The sequence below is a fragment of the Dipteris shenzhenensis genome, chromosome 22, assembly GCF_047967505.1.
Source record: "Dipteris shenzhenensis isolate YYH24624 ecotype China chromosome 22, Dip_SZ_1.0, whole genome shotgun sequence".
Lineage (NCBI taxonomy): Eukaryota > Viridiplantae > Streptophyta > Polypodiopsida > Gleicheniales > Dipteridaceae > Dipteris > Dipteris shenzhenensis.
In genome coordinates this window covers 24,565,546-24,590,970 of record NC_141617.1, presented here as the reverse complement: position 1 = coordinate 24,590,970, position 25,425 = coordinate 24,565,546, and the positions used below count along the sequence as shown (strand labels likewise).

At 43.0% G+C, this 25,425-nt stretch overlaps 1 protein-coding gene across 1 annotated transcript in view; it reads right to left on the bottom strand.

Annotated features, from left to right (window-relative positions):
- Positions 1-548: 548 nt before the first annotated feature.
- LOC147887908 (putative serine carboxypeptidase-like 23) overlaps positions 549-25,425 on the bottom strand; it is a 40,605-nt gene continuing 15,728 nt past the window's right edge. Inside the window, exon 10 of the mRNA XM_087393245.1 lies at positions 549-695. Within this exon, the coding sequence (XP_087249371.1) occupies positions 549-695 (147 nt within the window). The remainder of the gene's footprint in view (positions 696-25,425) is intronic.

Below are 25,425 nucleotides of genomic sequence, written 5' to 3'. Positions count from 1 at the left end.
GCCATTATGGATGGTTTTCATCAATTACGATTGCAGCATCGAATTTTGAAGCATCTTTGAAAACCTTTGCATACTCAAAACCTAATAATCAAGAGGTCAAAGTGGCCGGGAAGAACATTTTGAAAGCTTTTGTCTTACCACGTTAGCAATTCAAAATCACATTACTTGCCTTTCACAAATAGGCTAGTAGAGCATAGGTAGGCTTTGATACCATGTTGAAAGGAGAGGGAGAGAGGAGTGAGACATAATATTACTCCCAGAAGAAGTGAGTGGATTCATGTATCATAGAAATATTTATAGTTGAGGACTATATATGTTGATTTAGGGTGAGCTATATATAGCTCTAACATGTATGTATGTATGGTATGTATGCATTTTATATATTTATATATATACCGAGAGAGAGAGAGAGAGAGGTGTTCACAAAACAACTTCAAAACATCAATTAGCTGTGCATAGCCATTTCAGGAAGGTATAACCTTCAATGCAATATAATAATCACTTTTTTTCTTGATTAAGGAATGTTTTCATGTCATTGTGCAAAATAGCTATGGGCCATTAGGTAAAGGATTTCCTCTAAGGAAGCTTGAAAGCAAGGCTAGAGCCCTACCTGGTTGGTAGGAGGGAACCATATGGCCAGCTCCCCTCACAGTTGCAAATGTGAGTCCCTTGTATACTTGAGTCCATCCTCCCACCTATATATAGCCACACCAATAATGTTCATTGTCATCCAGATGTAAAAATGTAGTTCATATTTTTTTCTAAATATAAGAAGTTAGATAATTGGAAGGCTAAATAAAATGTGACATACACATTTAACTAATAAAATTTCTTAGAAGAAGAAAAGATGAGGAGATAAAATGGTGCATCCAAAAGCATGAAACTTGGGGTAACGTCATTACAAAACAATGTGCTTTTAATCTAAGACTTTCATTACAAAATACATATATTCTTTATTTATTCACTTGTCAAATTTAATAAGACAAAAGAAAGTTGTACACATTATAGGGGGTTCACTATTACCTTATGTTGGCCTAGTATATTACCTTGAAAGGAAGTCATAGGCATATACAACATTCCACATTACCTGTTGAAAATGTTATCTAGCTATAGTTGTCTAATAATAATCCCTCTAAGTACTTGTGGGATAGAAGGGTCACTTAACTAGTGGCTCTTGCTTTTAACAAGCATAACTCAATGCATGATAATTAAACTAATGTCACTTAGCAAAAGATAGCTCTACTAAGAAGCATGATATTCTTTAAAGGACTATTTAAAGGGATGATGAAGGACGTTCAAGGTGTAAACTACCTTGGCAAAAGATTTTTTCTTTCTTTTTGATTCCTTGTTTCCCCATGAGACCATCACCCTTCCATTGATTTCTAGCAATTTAAGATAGTGAGCATATCTTGCTTATTGCACATACATGAGCGTTATGGAAGGTTCATAATTTGCATGATATTGCATGCATGCATACGATATGATGACTCAGCCCCCCTCTATGTCACACCCTTGGGAGATTAGCCTAAACAACACATTACATAGTAGGTTCATTCATGGAAGGGAAGTTTTTAATTTGGGGGACTTTTGGGCTATTTATGACTAGGAGAGTTCTTTTAAAATATTTATATCATATAGTTATGGTATGTACATTTATGTAAGGGAGGATTGAAATTGAAATTGAAGAGTCTATATGTATGAAAGAGGGCAAAACCATTATACAAAAAATTGTAATATTTGAATATAATGCTAACTATAAGTGTCTTCTTTTACACATTGAGCACACATTAGATTGTTTTTTTTTAAGTCAACACCTCAAGATCCCCCCCTTCCATAGGCCATGCATAGCAATATCCAACCAATGTTATGCTCTCCATGAGGTCAATGCTTGCCTCGGGGGTTCACCTCAGAAAACTTTAATGTACCACATGCATTCAAAAGGATGGATATTTTAGTTCAACTTCTCAAAAAAATATAACCAAATTATAATGACAGGAGGGGTTTTTCAATTCAACTTTAGAAAAAAATCTCACTTAGCTCACAAGTAAAGAGGTGTGTTTTCATTGAGTCAAAAATTTTAGTTGAGGGGTTTTTAAAATACCTCTTGAATGTTTTTGATACATAGGGTTTCTTAATAGTGTACCCTCTAACGTGCTTGCTTTCTTGCTCTCTATGGTTAGTGGTTTGAAGATTATGCCTCATTGTTGCTTGCTTTTATCATGGTCATCGTATATCCTAGACTGTGCTTAAGCTGAGTTGGTTTGGAAACTAGAATCAAAGTACAATCCAAAAAAGTTCTTTCATATAATAACTAATCAAGTTCTTTTTGTAAGAAAATAATACGTATGTGCTCAACAGATAATAGGATCTTGTATGCAAGAGAGAAAAGCAGATAGTATGGAGAAAATAAAAATTATATTACTGTAGAATTGATACAATAGATGGTGCTGCCTCCCAACCATGCGCTCCTGTGAAAGAAGCTTCGATGGCGAGCTGGAACTAGAAGAAGACGGAGGCTGGATGCTACGGAATCAGGGTTGCTGTAGCTAGTGATGAAATGGCTACAGTCTCGAAATAGGCCACCGACCACACGATAGAACCATGGTGCAAAATAGAGCAACTAGCCTATGGTCCCCATTCGGCCCACAGCCATCCGAGATCATAGGGGGCTCCAAATGGGCCCTGCAACCTGAGAGTGGGCTACCTAGGAAATGCTCCATCTACCCTTAGTGTGGTCAGTCATGGGATGCCTTCGCACACTTGCATGTAGCCTAGTTGGTAGTGTGCCAACTCTATCTGAAGCCATCCAGCCATCAGGCCACACATGGCCCCATCAGGTGACCAAACCAGGACCTACCGGATAACCAACCTACTCAAATGCCTTCTCCTCATATGGGGGGCTTACAAATAGAGTTAGCTGGTTCCTGAGTAGTTACACAAGAGTGGAGCATTGATATGTAACACTTTTAGCGAGTGTCTACTGATATGATGGGGACATGACTATGTTAAGCTAAGTCTAGGGGTTTTATATCTACATAATCATGTAACATTTTATATGAATTGTGTTCATAAATAATGCTTTTATAAATCACACATGTAATGATGACAAAATGTACCAGTTCTAAAAAAAAGAAAACCGGCTAAATATGATTGGTAAAACAATAAATGCCAATGGTAAACATAGAAGATATTGCTAGAAACAAGCCAAAAATTCACTCGAAAATATCCTATTATGGGTGGTAATAACTAATAACTGAGAAAAAACAACCTCTTAGAAATGTTGATACCTTACATAATCTCCTTTGCATTCATTGCCTTGCTATTTTGATTGACCCTTGCCTTAATACACTAGATATGAAAGCAATTGACAAGTCTTTAGCAATCACAATGAACACACGCTCTCTGTCTTACTATTCAAGACTCAATTGTGATGCACCTCACCCTAACATGCTAAGTGTAGGAGATATGGACTACAATCTCATTGAATGACGAGCAGCTCTTGCAAGCTTTCTTAAATAAAAAAAAAGTGAGAAGGTTAGTCAAAACTATTGCTAGTAGAACTCCTTATACCACCACTATGATATAAAATATTACTGGATGAACAACCTTTTAAAAAAAAAACCAATGACATGTAGACTTATACTTTTGATTTTGTACTTTTCATCAGTATATTGACTACTACCAGCAATACATTTATCCAGTTTGCCCATGCATTTTTTAGGTTACTAGTGTGACCATGTTATCTTTATGCATTTTGTGAATTAAATTAAAATTCATGGATAATGGGTTAATGCAAACATGAAAAGGATAAAAAAATAATTAGCAACAATCCCACCTTTGAGGTGACAATTCAAGGCCCCAAAGATGCAAAGATCACATTGCATAAATTGGTGCACAAGGTCCTCAAATGGCATCAACAATAAAAATGGATAGTCACACTAGGCTAGACTGAAGGTACAAGATGAACAAAGACAACCAAGGGAACACAATTGAGATGAAGTTGTTCTAGGACATGCCAAAGCTTTCAAGAGGGTGCAAGTCCTTGATAGATTAATGAGTCAAGCAAAGATAGCAAGATGAAAGGAGGAAGAGCATGAAGACCAAACCAAAAAGATGGTAGAAGAAAGAACACAAGGACAAAGCCATCATGGATGAAAGAAGCAAACAACCACAAAAGCCATCTTGAGTAGACTCCAAGTCAAAGCATCTACCACCCCAATTGTTCTCAAAGGGAAAATTACTACCAAATTTAGATCTACCACCAAAGATCCATGAAGCATGGGAAGAACCAAAGCAATGTACTCTAACTACATGAGACCAAGAGAAGGCTAGCATAATAGGGAAATTAATGATGCAAGGTGAGTTCATGAATGCTAAAAAGGTTTCTCTCAACACCTTAGAGGTTGGAAGAACTCGAATTTATCTCCTCATTGTGAGACGTTTTAGATCTCTAATGATATGTAGAAATAATTTTGGAAGGGACTCTAGAAATTGTAGCATCTACGAATTGGAAGAAGTTTTAGATCTCTAAAGAGTCATGCTTTATTTAAAAGGAAGGATAGGGGGGAAGAAATCAAAGTACTAGCTAGGTGTCTTTACAAGAATGAGCGTGTCCCATCAAGGAATAGCCCCCTCCTTTTATAGCCAAGAGAGGAGGTCTCTCCCAATAAGTGCATCCTCCCACATGCATGGTATGTGTGGAAAAGTCTCCCATGTGGGCTAGGCAGTTCCGCACTCTCAATTGTGTGTGACAACCCTTGGCCTCATTTTTCCACATATATCAACCCCCATATCCCAAGTCTAAGATACTCCCCTGGTCTCTTCCCAAGTTTATAATACATTCAATCATCTAGGAGGACAAGTGTAGGGTTGGCACAAGGAATCTTGCCACCTCATCCTACTTTCCCCATTATTTAACTTGCATTCTTGGACTATCTACTGTTATGGATAAAATTGTCTAAGGAAAAAGGCATTAATATGTATGTGTGTTTGTATATGTGGCAATAGTATAATCAAATATGGTGTGCATAGGGCCCAAGGTTGAGGTGGCAGGGCACGACCATGTGCCACCCTTCCATGTAAGAGGACCCATAAGGTGTGTTGTACATAATCCATAATAGTAATATTATAAAATGCAAGGTGGCATGGCTCCTCCATGTGCCACCCCTCCACCTAGGATACAATAATTGAGATATGGCTCAAAGTCCATGGGAGAAGCAATATAAAATGGGTGGAGATGGCTATTATATTGAGTTATTCCCTCCATATGGGATAGGCCCATGTGGGGGAGGTATAGAAGGACAAAGAGAGCTAGTTAAATAATGGGGAAAGTAGGATGAGGTGGCAAGATTCCTTGTGCCAACCCTCCACTTGTCCTCCTAGAGGTTTGAACCTATTATAAAATTGGAAAGAGACCAAGGGAGTATCATAGACTTGAGATATGGGGCTTGATTTATATGGAAAATGGAGGCAAAGGGTTGTCGCACACAATTGAGAGTGCGTACCCACCTAGCCCACATGGAAGACTTTTCCACACACACCATGCATGTGGGAGGATACATTAATGTGGAGAGACCCCCTCTTTTGGCTATAAAAGGAAGGGGCAATTCCTTGATGGGACACGCTCATTCTTGTAAAGCCACCTAGCTAGTATTTTTGATATTTCCCTCTCATCCCTTCTTTCCAATAAAGTATGGTTCACTTCCCTTGATGTCTACATCTCAACATTCCTCTTCCTATCATGTACATGCTTCTCTTCCCCCTCTCCCTTTCCCCTTGTGTCATAGTCTCCCTTTTCCTTCCCTCCACTTCTAATTCCTTGTTCACCCCTATGACATCCCATCGCCCTCGTGATCTCCTTTTCTCTATGGCCTTTGAGCGTAGCCATAGTCTCTAGCCTCTGATCTCGAAAACTTTTCCGGCTAAAAGTTTTGGTGTGGCTGCTGGGATACGAATCTCCACGGCTGGTGGCGAATCTTCTATTCGTACGGGTTACATCAACAAAACTATACCATCTGTGCTCTTTCTAAGCTACTGCGCGTGCATTCGATTCATGCGTCTCCTGTGCTTCAGTTCTCAGGACTGCTACGATTTCTAGTTGCGGACAGTTTTCTGCACGATAGTTCTCTGGACTGCCGCGACTTCTGGTTGCGTACAGTTTTCTGTGCGACAGTTCTCTGTACTGCTCTGGTCGCGGACTGTTTCCTGAGCCCCTCCAAAAGAGTAACAGCAGATCCCGCGCCCCCCCTATCTCTTCTCTTCTTCTTCTTCTCCTTCTCCTTCTCTTTCTCTTCTCCTTCTCCTCTCCTCTCTTTTTATTAAAGAGTAGGATTGGAACTCAAGACCTCTCCCTTCACAAAAGAAAGTCTTATCATTGGGCCAACAAGTTGGAAGTGGTAAAAATGTAATGATTTTTGTTCATATATTGAAATTACGGGAGCCGTAACTCTCTAACCATAAGGAGTTTGCTCTTGCTGTAAAAAGCAAAAATATTTCATTTTATGTGCTCTATCCACATCTCTTGCTAGATTGCAAATTCAGAACTTCTCCAAGCTCATTTCATGAACGCACGCCTCACGAGAAGGGTGGACATTTATGTCACTTCTCGATGCGTTTAAGGAATTGGTGCCTGTTCCTCCGCACCTTACGGCTACCAATGCACGAGATGTCTTCCTTGATCTTCATGTCGACCTTCAACGACTGATTGTCCAGTGCATTATTGATGGTGATGACGGGTGGAATGACACACCATGGATGATTCATGGTGACAAACTACTGATACGCTGGGAGGATTTTGACTTTACTTCTACTCATTGTGTGGTGATCGAACTACTTGCTGCTTCAGAGGTAATCAAAACGGTTTCCTTCTTCGAAGGGTGGGATGCTCCCCAAGCTTGGGGGGAGATTTGGCGCATCTGCTTGCTGATTCCTGTGGAAAAGCTCGTCCTGAATTGTTTATTCACAATCTCATTACAAAGGTTTCTAGGCCTTGGCTATGGTTAGTAATGTTTCGACCAAGGAATCCATTTGTACCTAATCAGCCTTTTGTGCCTCATTTTGAGCTTCAAATTGTAATTCTTTTTGGGCTTAAGATAAACTATCAACAAAGAATTGCAAGTTTATTTGGTGCTGAACATTTGGCTCAAGTGTTGAATTCTCCCCACCCTTTCCTCCTACCTATCTTGGACTACCGAGAAACTTGGGATGTCCGAATTCTCGTCTTGGTGTGATGACATATTGGATTCTTCAATTTGATGGAGCTTACAAACCTTCGACCAAGGCGGCTGGCGTGGGTGTGAAGCTCACTTCACCGGGTGGTGAGGAGTTTTGTTACAGCAAGTCTTCGCCCGCAAGTACTTGCAATCAAGCTGAGTACTCGGCGCTCATTTTTGGGCTACAAAAGACACAAGAACATCATGCCAAGCAATTGGAGGTGCAAGGAGATTCTCAACTAGTGTGTGAACAAGTTAGTGGAAGGTGGAAGGTGCGGAGCAAAGGCTTGGTTCCATGACATCAACAAGCCTTGGAACTTTGCAACCAATTTGATGAGGTAAAAATTCAGCATATCCCTCGAGCTCGAAATCTTGTTGCTGATTTCTTGGCACGTGAAGCTTGTATTTCAATCACGCATGACGCGAGTGGAAGCGCCACCCCAACCAAGCCGCAAGCCACGAAGGAGGGTGATCATTTGTAAGGAATGCAAAGGTTATGGTCATCATGAAACGAAGTGTTAGGCCTACTTGATACGAGTTCACCGACTTCGGCAGACCATCAGGAGGGTTCTCAAGGACATTGCTCAAAAGAAGGATGCCAGACCGCACACCCCTTGAAGAAATAGAATGGCGACTACAAGAACTGGAAGAAGCTGAAGGTGATGTGCAAGCTCTCCAACTGTTGACATTTGTCATGGCATTCTTGTTTGCCTTGATGAACAACCTCATGCGACGCCGCACCTCTAACCCTCGCGTGTAATGATCAAAGTGATATCATGAGGATTGGTCCTTTTAAGATTGTCTATGTGCTATTCTATGCTGAAGATTCTTCTCGCGTAATATTTCACACTACTCTAGTCACACCCTACCCTGCCTATGTGTGCTTTTTGGATGTATCTTCACCCGATTTTCAGTTAAAGCTTCCTCTTACTATTGTTCGTCCATAGATAAGCCACTCTTTTCCATCTTCCAAGCATGGCTGACATTCCCGTGTTTTGTGGACGGGTAGAAGAAAATCCAAATGAGTATCTTGTGGCTTTCAAGCGCCGTTGTGTTTCTCTCAACTTTCTTACTGAAGACAGATGGCTATTGGTTCTCCCCACATTTCTAGAGGTTTGGCTCAAGTGTGGTATGAGAAGCAAACCGAAGATGTTCGCCAAAGCTAGCCAAGGTTGACAGTAGCAATGATTGAGTATTTCGGCAAAGAAGAGGAGCCGGAGAATGTGCACCTACAGGTGGCAAATTTGAAGCAGTCAGAAGGTGAGACGGCGCGTCGATATGTGGATCGAGCGGCCGTGCTCCTGGACCGTTTGATTGCCACACAGGAGGACAATGCCGGGTTTCGAGCTGGAATGACTCAGCATGTACTGGGCTACCTTGTAGCAGGAGCGAGTGATGAATTCCGCCTCAAGCTTAAATGGGAGAATCCAGAAACTATGGTGCTAGCACATGAGATTGCTCAAAAGTTTGACAAAGTTCAATCTGACCCCGCTTCAAAGAAGACGATTGTCCCTCCGCATCCCCCTCCATTCCTGCAACAACAACCTGGGGGGTCTAACTCAGGGGCATACCCCCACCCCTCATCAGGGATGTATCCACTGCCTCCACCTCAAATGTATGGTCCTCCCTTAGATGCTTACCCTCAACAAGGTGGATATCCTCATCCTCCGCCTCGAAGATTTCCCCAGCCTCGCCCACGAGCTCCCCTCCTCTCTACTCCCATGGCCCCTCCAACTAAAGAGGCCCCCCCTGCAACAGAACCTGGAGTCATTCAATGACCTAGCCAAGGCCCTGAATGATCTTCGGCTTGAGATGGTGGGCATCAGAAATCAAGCCAACCGCCCTCCAAGAGATCGTGCTAATGTTGTATGCTACGAGTGCCACCAGAAGGGTCATTATCGCACAGAATGCCCCAATATTCCAAGGGTGAATCTTCTAAGTGATTCCGGCACTGAGGATTCTGATGTGGAGATCCTTGATCTCCGGAAAAGAACTCGTGCTACCTCGGACCCCTCTCCAAACCGTGGACCACCGGGCCACCCCAAGAAGAAGGTGTCCTTCTCAGAGCCCTCAGATGCTGAGATGGCAGACCCACCAACAGAAAAGAGTAAAAGATCTCACAGGAGTAAGTGGTCACCCTCGGATTTTCCCATCGGCTCAGGGCAAGAGGACTATTCAGTCGTTCAGGACCTTGCTCATCGGTCTTTGAGCATCACACTCCCTCAACTAATAGCATTAAGTCCTAAGGTGAGACGTGAGCTGCAGCAAGGTCTCTCAACAAGGAAGAGCAAGAAAAAGGAAAAGGTACGAGAGGTATCTTCTATCTCTGAAGAAATTGATCGGCACCCACACATAGTAGATGTCATAATAGATAATTGCCGTGTCAAAAATGTGTGTGTTGATGGGGGAGCTGCATGTAATATCATGGTGCCCCGCATCATGAAGAAATTGAATTTGAAATGTACAAGGCGTTCCTCCACTCGAATCAAGGTAGCAGATGGTCGACGACTCGCCACCATGGGAGTCATTGAGGATTTGCCCATCACTGTCAACGGGCTAACCACCACTATCAATTTCTATGTAGTGGACATTGAAGATACAGGCAGAAGTTACCCTGCCATACTCGGGAGACCATGGTTGAGAAAAAGTGATGCAGTCAGCTATTGGAAGACAGGACACATGTCTTTTGGTGCTTCCAAGGAGAAAATCCCTGTGCAACCTGGTGCCATGGAACCGGAAGAAGAAGAGGAGCATGACAGTGATACTATCTCATCCTCAGTGTCTGAGTCCATGGAAGAATCAGACGGGGGGGAGGAATTCTCAGAGGAGGAAGTTTACATGATGGGGGTGTCTCCGATCCTGCCACCTGCAGAAAAGATAACAGCTAGTCCTCAACAGCTCGAATCAATGCTTTCTCCAGACCTCACTCCAGGTGAGAAAGATGAGTTTCTTGAAATGTTCAAAGATTTCCCTGACCTCTTTGCAACTAGCTACCACCACCTTCGCCATGTGACTGCCATAGAGCACAAGATAGAGCTGAAGCCTGATGCAAAGCCTGTGGCTTAGAAGTATCGGAGATTAGGGCCCCTGTAGACCGATGCTTTGTGCTCAGAGTTGCAGAAGCTTGTAGAGGCTGGGTTTATTGTTCCGGTACACAATACTGAATGGGTTTCACCAGTGGTAGTCATCCCAAAGAAAAACAACAAGTGGCGGGTCTGTATTGACTATAAGAAGCTCAACGCTGCCACCAAGAGGGATCATCATCCTCTACCCTTTCAAGACCTCATTCTTGAGAAGGTAAGTGGTCATGAGATGTATACTTTCTGTGATGGTTACTCGGGGTTTTATCAAATCAGAATTGCCGAGGAAGATGTGCTTAAAACCACATTTGCCACACCCTGGGGGACATTTGCATTCAAAGTAATGCCATTTGGCCTCACCAATGCTCCTGCCACCTTTCAAAGATTTATGCAGATGGTGTTTGCTCCTTATTTGGGGGATTTCTTGGAGGTGTTTTTAGATGATTTCTGTATATTCTCATCACAAAAGTAGCACATCATGAAGGTAAGATTGGCCTTCCAAAGGGTCAATGATGCAAATGGCAGTCTCAACCCTGAGAAATGCACCATTGGAGCCACACAAGGGAGGTTATTGGGACATGTTGTCTCATCCGAGGGCATCAAGCCGGACCCCGAGAAGGTAGAAGCCATCCTCAAGCTCTCCCCACCTACAACCAAATGTCAGGTACGCTCATTTGTCAATCTAGCAGGATACTATCGCCGCTTCATTGATCAATATGCTACTTTGACACAGCCCATGACTATGCTATTAAAAGATGGGGTTGATTTTTCTTGGGATGAGGATTGTGATCATGGGTTTGCACAAATCAAGAATGCTTTGGCTTCAGAACCCATTCTACGCAATCCAGACTGGTCAAAGACCTTCTATATCAATCCTGGGTTTGGTGAGTACACTCTGGCATATATTCTTCTCTAGCAAGGGGAGGATCGGTTCATGTATCCCGTTCGATTTGCTTCTCGACAATTGCTCGACACTGAGCGACGCTATTCAGAGGCTGACAAGCATGCCTTGTCTTTGGTGTTTTGCATTGAGAAATTTAAGCATTATGTGGCTGGAAAGTCCTTCTTTATACTCACTAGCACTGGTCTTGCAAAGCAGGTTCTTCAATCACCAAATCCCATGGGCCGGTTGGCCAAATGGTTGGCAGTTCTACAAGAATATGATTTTTCTTTCAAAATTGTAAAAGGGGGTTGTTCCAACTTGAAGAATGCTTTGATTGATTTAGAAGAATGCCTTGATGTAACCCTGGTAGCAGCCATAGAAGTTGGGGATCCTTGGTATGGTGGTATCTATAAGTTTTTGACCGCTTTCTCCTTTCCTTCAGAATGTACAAGCTATGAGAGAAAGAAGATCCGCAGAGATAGTAGGCGCTACACCCTCCTTGATGGGGTGTTGTACCGTCAAGGCATGGATGGGGTACTCAGACGGGCCATTGATGCAGATGAAGTGCCTAAGGTCTTGAAGCATTATCATGATGGATTTTGTGGAGGCCACTATGCCAGTGACTATACAGCTAAGAAGATTTTGCATGCTGGATACTATTGGCCGACATTGTTCAAGGATGTCACTTTATATTGCAAAACCTGTGAACCATGTCAATTCTTCGGTAGGAAGGATTTGCGTCCCGGGCAACATCACCCAGTGATGTCCATCCATCCGTTTCATAAGTGGGGAATAGATTTTGTCGGGCCCTTGCCCATGACTGCCCGCAAAAAGAAGTATCTTTTGGTAGCCACTCAGTATGTCACTAAGTGGGCTGAAGCTATCGCTCTCTCTGCTGCAAATGGAAAGGCAGTTTCAAGTTTCATATTTGAACGTATCTGCACAAGGTTTGGGACACCCATGGAGATAGTCTCTGACCATGGGAGTCCATTCTTAAACAAAGCAGTGGAGTTACTCATGGATCGCATGGGCATTGATCATCACACTTCTAGCATCTATTATCCAGCATCCATGGGTCAAACAGAGCGGACCAATGGCCTCCTCTGTAAAACCATAGGAAAAATGGCCACAGGGAATAGGAGCCAATGGGATCAGAAGGTCACTGAAGCAGTGTGGGCTTACAACATCACTCATAAAACATCTACAGGTCACACCCCTTTTGAGTTGGTGTATGGTACTGAGGCAGTTTTACCACTAGAGATAGAGATTCCGGCCTTGAGATTGGCGCAGGAACAGAGGATGATAGAAGATGAACGTGTAGAGGCCAGATTGGTACAACTTGAGAAGTTAGATGAGACCCGACGCCTTGCACTACACCAGACAGAGATCCAAAAGAATCGACAAAAGGCCCGATTGGATGCTAAGATTCGCAAGGGATGGGAAAGACACTTTGCTGAAGGGGATGTTGTGCTATGCTTTGATAACAGATTGGACCACCAAATGGATAAGAAGTTTCTGCCACTGTGGGCTGGTCCATACAAAGTCATCAAAGAACGTAGCAATGGGTCTGTACAAGTTCAGGAGTTGCATGAACCATATAGCAAGAAGGTGATCAACAAGCGCTACCTCAAGCCTTTCTTTGTACGTGATGGTCCCAGGCATGGAAATGCGGTGCATTCTCTGCCTGGGGGGGGGAACTCTCGGGGGGGTCACTCATCATATGTAACCCTATCACGTGAGTTCAACAGAAGGATATTTTTTATTTCTAAAATTTACAGAAATAAATATACATAAGGGACTATTTAAAATAGTTTTGGAAAAAATTTACAGATTTGTATAGAAAAGGGGTACATTTTATTAATGAAAAAATTTACAGATAAGGGATTTTAAATATAGGCCTTGAACGCACGTGATATAGAGGGTTTATACATAGTGACCCCCTGAGGGGGAACTGTTATGGATAAAATTGTCTAAGGAAAAAGGCATTAATATGTATGTGTGTTTGTATATGTGGCAATAGTATAATCAAATATGGTGTGCATAGGGCCCAAGGTTGAGGTGGCAGGGCACGACCATGTGCCACCCTTCCATGTAAGAGGACCCATAAGGTGTGTTGTACATAATCCATAATAGTAATATTATAAAATGCAAGGTGGCATGGCTCCTCCATGTGCCACCCCTCCACCTAGGATACAATAATTGAGATATGGCTCAAAGTCCATGGGAGAAGCAATATAAAATGGGTGGAGATGGCTATTATATTGAGTTATTCCCTCCATATGGGATAGGCCCATGTGGGGGAGGTATAGAAGGACAAAGAGAGCTAGTTAAATAATGGGGAAAGTAGGATGAGGTGGCAAGATTCCTTGTGCCAACCCTCCACTTGTCCTCCTAGAGGTTTGAACCTATTATAAAATTGGAAAGAGACCAAGGGAGTATCATAGACTTGAGATATGGGGCTTGATTTATGTGGAAAATGGAGGCAAAGGGTTGTCGCACACAATTGAGAGTGCGTACCCACCTAGCCCACATGGAAGACTTTTCCACACACACCATGCATGTGGGAGGATACATTAATGTGGAGAGACCCCCTCTTTTGGCTATAAAAGGAAGGGGAAATTCCTTGATGGGACACGCTCATTCTTGTAAAGCCACCTAGCTAGTATTTTTGATATTTCCCTCTCATCCCTTCTTTCCAATAAAGTATGGTTCACTTCCCTTGATGTCTACATCTCAACATTCCTCTTCCTATCATGTACATGCTTCTCTTCCCCCTCTCCCTTTCCCCTTGTGTCATAGTCTCCCTTTTCCTTCCCTCCACTTCTAATTCCTTGTTCACCCCTATGACATCCCATCACCCTCGTGATCTCCTTTTCTCTATGGCCTTTGAGCGTAGCCATAGTCTCTAGCCTCTGATCTCGAAAACTTTTCGGGCTAAAACTACACCCCCCCCCATATGGGCCTATCCTACATGGATGGAATAATCCAATATAATATCCATCTCCACCTATTTTATATTACTTCTCCCATGATCCTTGGTCCATGTCTCACTAAATGCAGGCATGGGACTGCCTAGGTGGAGGGGTGGCACATGGAGGAACCATGCCACCTTAACATTGTATAATATAACTACCATGGATTATGTACAACACACCTTATGGTTCCTCTTATGTGGAAGGGTGGCACATGGTCATGCCCTGCCACCTTAACCCTGGGCCCTATGCACACCATATTTTATTATACTATTGCCACACATACAAGCACACACATATATTTATGCCTTTTACCTTGGTCAAATTTATCCATAACACTTCCCCCCCAGGCAGGGAATGCATAGCATTTCCATGCTTAGGACCATCACGAACAAAGAAGGGCTTGAGATAATGCTTGTTGGTCACCTTCTTGCCATATGGCTCATGCAGCTCCTGTACTTGTACAGACCCATTGCTACGTTCCTTGATGACTTTGTAGGATCGGTCCATAGTGGAAGGAACTTTTTATCCATCTGGTGGTCCAATATATTATCAAAGCATAGCATAACATCCCCCTTAGCAAAGTATCTTTCCCATCCCTTATGAATCTTAGCATCCATGCGGGCCTTTTGTCAATTCTTTTGGATCTCTATTTGATGGAGTGTAGGGCATTGCGTTTCATCTAGCTTCTCAAGTTGCACCAACCTGGCCTCTACATGTTCATCTTCTATCATCCTCTATTCTTGTGCCAATCTCAAGGCCGACCAGAATCTCTATTTTTAGTGGTAAAACTGCCTCAGTACCATCCACCAACTCAAAAGGAGTGTGACCTATAGACATTTTATGGGTGATGTTGTAAGCCCACATAGCTTCAATGACCTTCCAATCCCACTAGCTCCTGTTCCTTGTGGCCATTTTTCCCATGGTTTTACAAAGGAGGCCGTTGGTCTACTCCGTTTGTCCCATGGATGCTGGATGATAGATGCTAGAAGTGCAGTGATAATACCCATGCGATCCATGAGCAACTTCACTGCTTCATTTAAGAATGGACTCCCATGGTCAGATACTATTTGCATGGGTGTCCCAAACCTTGTGCAGATACGTTCAAATATGAAATTTGAAACTGCCTTACCATTTGCAGTGGGGAGGGTGATAGCTTCAGCCCACTTAGTGACATACTGAGTGGCTACTAGAAGATACTTCTTTTTGCAGGCAGTCATGGGTAGGGGCCCAAGAAAATCTATTCCCCACTTCCAAAATGGATGATGGACATCACTGGGTGATGTTGCCCAGGACATAAATCCTTCCTACCAAAGAATTGGCATGGTTCACAAGTTTTGCAATACATAGTGACATCCTTGAACAAGGTCGGCCAATAGTACCCAGCATGTAAAATCTTCTTAGCTGTATAGTCACCGGCATAGTGGCCTCCACAAAATCCATCATGATAATGCTTCAATACCTTAGGTACTGCATTTACATCAATAGCCCATCTTAGTACCCCATCCAGGCCTTGACCATATAACACCCCATCAAAGAGAGTGTAGTGCCTACTATCTCTGCGGATCTTCTTTCTCTCATAGCTAGTACTTTCTAAAGGAAAGGAGAAAGTGATCAGAAATCTATAGATACTGCCATACCATGTATCCCCAACTTGTATGGCCACTACAAGGGTTACATCGAGGCACTCCTCTGAATCAATCAAAGCATTCTTCAAGTTGGAACAACCCCCTTTTACAATTTTGAAAGAAAAATCATATTCTTGTAAAATTGCTAATCATTTGGCCAACCGGCCCATGGGATCTGGTGATTGAAGAACCTACTTTGCAAGACCATTGCTAGAGAGTATCATGAAAGACTTTCAGCAACATAGTGCTTAAATTTCTCAATGCAGAACACCAAAGATAAGGCATGCTTGTCAGCCTCAGAGTAGCGTCGTTCAGTTTTGAGAAATTGTCGAGAAGCAAATTGAATGGGATACATGAACCGATCCTCCCCTTGCTGGAGAAGAATACTTGCTAGAGTATGCTTACCAAACCCAGGATTGATATAGAAAGTCTTTGACCAATCAGGATTGCATAGAATGGGTTCTGAAGCCAAAGCACTCTTGATTTGTACAAACCCATGATCACAATCCTCATTCCAAGAGAAATCAACTCCATCTTTCAATAGCATAGTCATGGGTGGCGTCAAAGCAACATATTGATCAATGAAGCGGCAATAGTATCTTGCTAGATTGACAAATGAGTGTACTTGACATTTGGTTGTTGATGGGGAGAGCTTGAGGATAGCTTCTACCTTCTTAAGGTCAAACTTGACGCCCTCGGATGAGAGAATATGTCCTAGTAACCTCCCTTGAGTGGCTCCAATGGTGCATTTATCAGAGTTGAGGCTACCATTCACATCATTGACCCTTTGGAAGGCCAACCTAACCTTCATGATGTGCTCCTTACATGCCGAGAATATACAAAAATCATCTAAAAACACCTCCAAGAAATCCCCCAAATATGGAGCAAACACCATCTGCATAAATCTTTGAAAGGTAACAGGAGCATTGGTGAGGCCAAATGGCATTACTTTGAATGCAAACATCATGATGAGAGAGTATCACTCTCTTACTCCTCTTCTTCTTCTGGTTCCATGGCACCTGGTTGCACCAGGATCTTATCCTTAGAAGCACCAAAAGACATGTGTCCTATGTTCCAATAGCTAACTGCATCACTCTTTCTTAACCATGGTCTCCCGAGTATGGCTGGGTAACTCCTGCCTATATCTTTGATGTCCACTACATAGAAATTGATGGTGGTGGTTAACCATTGACAGTGATGGGCATATCCTCAATGACTCCTAGGGTGGCGAGTCGTTGCCCATCTGCTACCTTGATTCAAGTGGAGGAATGCCTTGTGCATTTCAAATTCAATTTCTTCATGATACGGGGAACCATGATATTACATGCAGCCCCCCCATTGACACACACACTTTTGACATGGAAATTACCTATGATGACATCTATTGTATGTGGGTGCCAGTCAATTTCTTCAGAGATAGAAGAGACCTCTCATACCTTTTCCTTTTTCTTGCTCCTCCTTGTTGAGAGCTCTTGCTGCAGCTCACGTCTCACCTTAGGGCTTAATGCTATTAGTTGAGGGAGCGTGATGCTCGAAGACCACCAATGAGCAAGGTCTTGAATGACCGAATAGTCCTCTTGCCTCGAGCCAATGGGAAAACCCAAGGGCAACCACTTACTCCTCCAAGATCTTTTAGTCTTCTCTATTGGTGGGTATGCCATCTCAGCATCTGAGGGCTCTAAAAAGGACACCTTCTTTCTGGGTCGGCCCGACAGTTTGGAGAGGGATCTGAGGTGGTACGACTTCTTTTCCCGAGATCAAGGATCTCTATGTTAGAATCCTTGGTGCCTGATTCACTTAGAAAATTCACCCTTAGAATATTGGGACATTCCGTGCGATAATGAACCTTCTGGTGGCACTCATAGCACACAACATTGGCACGTTCTCTTGGAGGGTGATTGGCTTGATTTCTGATGCCCACCATCTCAAGCCGAAAGGGCCTTGGCTAGGTCATTGACTCTGGGTTCTTTAGCACAAGGGGTAGGGGAGTAAGAAGGAGGGGGGCTCGTGGACGAAGCTAGGGAAATCTTCCAAGCGGAGGTTAAGGATATACTCCTTGTTGAGGGTAACCATCTAAGGGGGGACCATACATTTGAGGTGGAGGCGGTGGATACATCCCTAATGGGGGGTGGGGGTATGCCCCTGAGTTGGACCCCCCAGGTTGTTGTTGCAAGAATTGAGGGGGTTGTAGAGGGACAATCATCTTCTTGAAGCGGGGTCAGATTGAACTTTATCAAACTTTTGAGCAATCTCATGTGCTAGCACCATGGTTTCTAGATTCTCCCATTTAAGCTTGAGGTAGAATTCATCACTTGCTCCTGCTATGAGGTAGCCCAGCACATGCTGAGTCATTCCAGCTTGAAATCTGGCATTGTCCTCCTACGTGGCAATTAAATGGTCCAGGAGCATGGCTGCTCGATCCACATATCGATGCGTCATCTTACCTTCTAACTGCTTCAAGTTTGCCACTTGCAGGTACACATTCTCTGGCTCCTCTTCTTTGTGAAAATACTCGATCATAGATGCTATCAACCTCGGCTAACTTTGGTGAATGTCTTCGGCCTACTTCTCGTACCACACTTGAGCTAAACCCTCTAGAAATGTGGGAAGAACCAATAGCCATCTATCTTCAGTAAGAAAGTTGAGAGAAACACAACGGCGGTTGAAGGCCACAAGATACTCGTTTGGATTTTCTTCCACCCAACCACAGAACACAAGAATGTCAGCCATGCTTGGAAGATGGAAAAGAGAGAGACAAAATGAGGCTTATCTATTGGCAAACAATGGAAAGAGGTAGCTTGAACTGAAAATCAAGTGAAGATACATCTACAAAGCACACATAGGTAGGTTAGGGTGTGACTGGTGTATTGTGAAATATTAGATGGGAAGAATCTTCAGCATAGAATAGCTCATAAACAATCTTAAAAGGACTAATCTCATGATATTGCATCCATCTTTACAAGCGAGGGTTAGAGATACGGTGCTGCATGAGGTTGTTCATCAAGGCAAACAAGAATGCCATGACAAATGTCAACAGTTGGAGAGCTTGCACATCACCTTCAACTTCTTCCAATTCTTGTAGTCGCTATGCTATTTCTTCAAGGGGTGTGCAGTTTGGCATCCTTCTTTTTTGCAATGTCCTTAAGGACCTTTTTGATGATGTTTCAAAGTTGGTAAACTTGTATCAATATACCCAAAACTTAGTTTCATGGTGACCACAACCTTTGCATTCCTTACAAATGATCACGCTCATTCGTGGCTTGTGGCTTGTTGGGGCAGTGCTTCCACTCACTTCATGCATGATTGAAGTACAAGCTTCACGTGCCAAGAAATCAGCAATTATATTTTGAGGTTGAGGGATATGCTGAATTTTTACCTCTTCAAATTGTTGGCAAAGTACCAATGCTTGTTGATGTCGTGGGACCAAGCCTTTGCTTTGCACCCTCCACCTTCCGCTAACTTGTTCACACATGAGTTGAGAATCTCCTTGCACCTCAAGTTGCTTGATGCAATGTTCTTGTACCATTTGTAGCCCAAAAATGAGTGTCGAGTACTCAACTTGGTTGCAAGTACTTGTTGGTACAGACTTGCTATAACAATACACCTCACCCCATGGTGAAGTGAGCTTCACACCCACACCAATAGCCTTGGTCGAAGGTTTGTAAATTGGAGGAGCCAAGATGTCATCACACCAAGACTAAAATCTGGACATCCCAAGTTTCTCGATAGTCCAAGATAGGTAGAAGGAGAGGGTGGGGAGAATTCAATACTTGAGCAAGACGTTCAGTACCAAATAAACTTGCAATCCTTTGTTGGTAGTTTATCTTTAGACAAAAAAGAATTACAACTTGAAGCTCGAAATGAGGCACAAAAGATTGATTAGGTACAAAGGGATTCCTTGGTCGAAACATTACCAACCAGAGCCCTAGAAACCTTTGTAGTGAGATCGAGAAGAAATCATTCAAGACGAGCTTATCCATAGGAATTAATAAGCATATGCGCTAAATCTCCCCCCAAGCTTGGGGATTATCCCACCCTTCCAAGAATATCACCCTTTTAATTACCTCCAATGCAGCAAGTAGCTCAATCACTGCACAATGAGTAGAATTGAAATCAAAGTCCTCCCAGTGTATTACTAGCTCTTCACCTTGAATCATGCATGGTGTATCATCCCACCTGTTGTCTCCTTGAGCCGTGCATTGTACAATCAGTTGTTGAAGATCAAAATGAAGATCATGAAAGAGATCTCGCCAATTGGTAGCTGTAATGAGCAGAGGACCAAGCACCAAATCCTTGAACTCGTCAAGAAGTGACATAAACATCCACCCTCCTCGTGTGGTGTGCGTCCAAGGAGTGAACTTGAAAAAGTTTAGAATCTATGATCTAGTATCAGATATGAATAGGGCACATGAAATGAAGTAATTTTGCTTTTTACAACAAGAGGAAACTCCCTACGGTTAGAGAGTTACAGTTCATGAGATTTCACCATATAAGTAATATCATTATGCTTTCATCACTTCCTATTTGCTGGCCCATTGGTAAGTCTTCCTTTTGTGAATGGGGAGGTCTTAGGTTTAATTCCCACTCCTTAATAAAAAGGGAGGAGAGGAGAGGAGAAGAGAACAGGAAGAGAAGAAGAAGAAGATAGAAGGGGGGGGCGTGAGGTCTGTTGCAGATGCACAGGAGGAATTTTGCATGGCGCCACACAGAAGATGCACAGAAGCGATTTTGCAGACGCGGTCGACCAAAAGACACGTGGCACCACACAGAAGATTCGCAGAAGCGATTTTGCAGATGCGGTTGACCAAAAGATGCATGGCACCTCATAGAAGATGCGCAAGAACTCAGAAGATGTGCAGGAACTGCAGGCGAAAAGGTGTAAAAATTGAGAAGTTTTTTAGCCGTAGAGAAAGAGAACTATGAGCAGAAGACACGCTGATTGGAGACATAGAAGCAGAGAACTGCACACGGAAGGTGCTATAGAACTACAACCAGTCATAGGAGTTTTCAGTTCTTGTAATCGCCATGCTATTTCTTCAAGGGGTGTGCGGTCTGGCATCCTTCTTTTGAGCAATGTCCTTGAGGACCTTTCTCATGATCTTCCGAAGTCGATAAACTCGTATCAAATATGCCCAACACTTAGTTTCATGATGACCACAACCTTTTCATTCCTTACAAATGATCACCCTCAATCGTGGCTTGCGGCTTTGTTGGGGTGGTGCTTCCACTCGCTTCATGCGTGATTAAAGTACAAGCTTCACATGCTAAGAAATTAGCAACTAGATTTTGAGCTCGAGGGATATGCTGAATTTTTACCTATTCAAATTGGTTTCAAAGTTCCAATGCTTGTTGATGTCGTGGAACCAAGCCTTTGCTCTACACCTTCCACTAACTTGTTCACACACTAGTTGAGAATCTCCTTGCACCTCAAGTTGCTTGATGCGATGTTCTTGTGCCTTTTGTAGCCCAAAAATGAGTGCCGAGTACTCAGCTTGGTTGCAAGTACTTGCAGGTGCAGACTTGCTATAACAATACTCCTCACCACCCGATGAAGTGAGCTTCACACCCATGCCAGCAGCCTTGGTCGAAAATTTGTAAGCTGCATCAAATTGAAGGATCCAAGATGTCATCACACCAGGACTAAAATCTAGACATCCCAAGTTTCTTGGTAGTGCAAGATAGGTAGAAGGAGAGGGTGGGGAGAATTCAATACTTGAGCCTAATGTTCGGCACCAAATAAACTTGCAATCCTTTGTTGATAGTTTATCTTTAGACCAAAAAGAATTAAAACTTGAAGTTCAAAATGAGGCACAAAGGGTTGAGTAGGTACAAAGGGATTCCTTGGTTGAAACATTACCAACCATAGCTGAGCCCTAGAAACCTTTGTAGTGAGATTGAGAATAAACCATTCAAGACGAGCTTATCCACATGAATTAACAAGCAAATGCACTAAATCCCCCCCAAGCTTGGGGAGCATCCCACCCTTCGAAGAAGGACACCCTTTTAATTACCTCCAAAGTTTAAGTAGCTTGATCACTGCACAATGAGTAGAATTAAAATCAAAGTCCTCCCAACGTATCACTAGTTCTTCACCTTGAATCATCCATGGTGTATCATCCCACCCGTCATCTCTTTGCGCAATGTACTGTACAATCAGTTGTTGAAGATCGACATGAAGATCAAGAAAGAGATCTCGCCCATTAGTAGCCGTAAGGCACGGAGGACTAGGCACCAAATCCTTAAACTCGTCGAGAAGTGACATAAATATCCACCCTCCTCATCTGGCATGCATCCGTGAAGTGAACTTGAAAAAGTTCAGAATCTATGATCTAGTAGGAGATATGAGTAGAGCACATGAAGTGAAGTACTTTTGCTTTTTACAACATGTGAAAACTCCCTACGGTTAGAGAGTTATAGTTCACAGGATTTCAATATATAAGCAATATCAGTACATTCTCATCACTTCTTATCTGCTGGCCCAATGATAAGTCTCCCTTTTGTAAAGGGGGAAGTCTTGGGTTCAAATCCCACTCTTTAATAAAAAGAGAGGAGAGGAGAGGAGAAGGAGAAGAGAAAGAGAAGGAGAAGAAGAGAAGAGAGGGGGGTGCGGGATCTATTACACTTTTGTAGAAGGCGAGAAAATCTATTAGCGACTAGAAGACATAGGAGCCCAGAAAATTGTCATGATCTGACCGCGATGCATACGGGTGTACACAGTTGATGCGCAAATGCATGCACAGGAACTTAGAGGGAGCACGGATTTTTCGTAGAAGCAGGGAGGTTTTGCAACCGTACAGAAAACTACTGAGATCTGCTGTGATGCGTGCGAGTATACACAGTTGACGCATGAATGCATGCGTAAGAACTCAAAGGGAGCACGGATGTTTTGCAGAAGCAAGGAGGTTTTGTAGCCATAGAGACATGGAAGGCACATAGTTTGGAGGTGCAAAAGTAGAGAACTGCACACAGAAGAGGCCGCAAAGCTGCACCCAATCGTAGGAGTAACAAATTTTACACCACTAGCCATGGACATTTCGATCCCAACAGCCACACCATTTCTATTAGCTAGAAAAGAAATCAAGACAAGAGGCTAGAGGATAGGTATGGCACCACTCGAGGGCCATAGAAGAATAGGGAACATGAGGGGAGGAGCGTTAACATGGATGGGGAAAAGGGATTAAGAGGGGAGGGAAAGAAGAGGGAGACTATGGCACAAGGAGAGAGGGAGGGGAAAGAGGAGTATGTACATGGGTGGAGGAGGAATATAGAGATGGAGACATCAAGGGAAGAGGGTCATGCTTTATTTGAAAGGAAGGATGAGGGGGAAATATCAAAGTACTAGCTAGGTGGCTTTACCAGGATGAGTGTGTCCCATCAAGGAATAGCCCCCTCCTTTTATAGCCAAGAGAGAGGGTCTCTCCCAATAAATGCATCCTTTCACATGCATGGCGTGTGTGGAAGAGTCTCCCATGTGGGCTAGGCAGTTACGCACTCTCAATTGTGTGCGATAATGCTTGGCCACATTTTTCCACATATATCAACTCCCATATCCCAAGTCTATGATACTCCCTTGGTCTCTTCCCAATTTTATAATACGTTCAAACATCTAGGAGGACAAGTGGAGGGTTGGCACAAGGAATCTTGCCACCTCATCCTACTTTCCCCATTATTTAACTTGCACTCTTGGACCTTCTATACCTCCCCCAGATGGGCCTATCTAATAAGGAGGGAATAACCCAATATAATATCCATCTCCACCTATTTTATATTACTTCTCCCATGGACTTTGAGCCATATCTCACTAAATGCAGGCATGGGATCGCCTAGGTGGAGGGGTGGCACATGGAGGAGCCATGCCACCTTAACATTTTATAATATTACTACCATGGATTATGTACAACGCACCTTATGGGTCCTCTTACATGGAAGGCTGGCACATGGTCATGCCCTACCACCTCAACCCTAGGCCCTATGCACTCGATATTTTATTAGACTATTGCCACACATACAAGCACACACTCATATTTATGCCTTTTTACTTTGGTCAAATTTATCCATACCAGTGCTCAAGAGTGCACAATGGATACGTGATGACTCCCAACAAGGAGCACGGGGAGGTTATAGTCACGAAGTAGAACCTTATGGCATAGGCCCAAGAAGCTACCCTCCCCCTTGTGGAGCCTCTCAGATAGCTAACCACAAACAAGCCGCACTAGAGCTCTCGTCTCCTGTCGGAAATTTTTTTTCTTTTTTTTTAGTCTCGTCTATTCTCCCATCAGAATTCTAGTCTGGAACATCGTCCATGTACAAGGGCTCTAGTTGTGATGGGTACCAACATTCCACATAGGACGCGGACCCTATGCTTAGATGCATGTCACGAACTACTACTATGACGTGCATAGGTCTTGCGGCTACAAAGCGTAAGGCCAAAATGATAGAAAGATACAATTATGATACTGATACCACTCCCACTAGGAATGCAGTCAGCCAACCTCAGCTAGGATTCATACATTATGGTATGATGATGACTACCAAAGCTGGGGAACCTGAGCACCAAGCACCATCCCTATACAGTAGGAAACGGTTGAGAATAAAACATTGATGGTGTTACATATGCCCCGATCCACACCTACGTAGCATAGGGATGATTGCGTATAGTTCTCTACGAAGCATAATTGCTGTGGGCTGTGAAAAACTATGAGAAGTCATGAACCACACATGACTACACACACTCATCCACAATATAGGCCAACTACCTAACTATTAGGAATGAAAACAAAAAAATACAGTAGGGAAATGCTAGCACTAAAAGGTGCCACAGCAGAAACGGTGCACATTGACATAGTTGTCAAAAAGTTGGGACCCAAATGCCCTTACCTTCATCTCTGATGCCTTTGTTTGCCATCGTGGAGACACTAGTCCTTTAGCTCACCAACTCCAAACCATGTTCTATGCTCACTGACACTTTGATGCTGTGTCTCTGATGTTTTACAAGCTAGAAAGCTTTTAGTGAGCGGCTAATGACATCTTGTAGTTTAAACCTCTGCACTTGATTTTCCAATATGAAGATTATAGTGATGATTAGGATATAGGAGATCTATGTATACCCTTATGTCTACATTAGATGATATTATGGAGAGCACCAATGATATGGGAGGATTTTTTCTTTTTAAGGGGTCATATATGAAGATTATAGTGGCTTTGCGCAGTTGAAATACTATCTCATGTCACCCTTGGGAACAAACAATTAATAGTTTGTTGCTTCAAACTCGATCACAAAACCAAAGTCTCACGCTGAGAAAAGAACTAGAGAAAAAAGAGATACTTGAACTGGTGAGCGCATGTGATATGCGCAATGATAAGGCAAGAGAGCTTACCCGCACCAAGGGATGAATCTCCCATTAGTACCATTCACCTCGTGATGCTTGGCACTCTAGTCGACTAGACTCCAATCTGTTCTCACTAGGTAGCTAAAGGAAGAGAATTGGAGGGAAAAGAGACCTCGTAGCAGCTATCTAAGCCATATTTTAACTTGTAGATGATTGGGAAACTTGGCTAGAGGTTAGATTTGATTTACACTTTCAAAAAATACTTGTGGTTTGGAAACTATTACCGTAGGGAAGAGGAAATAATGGGAAGATCTTCCCTATA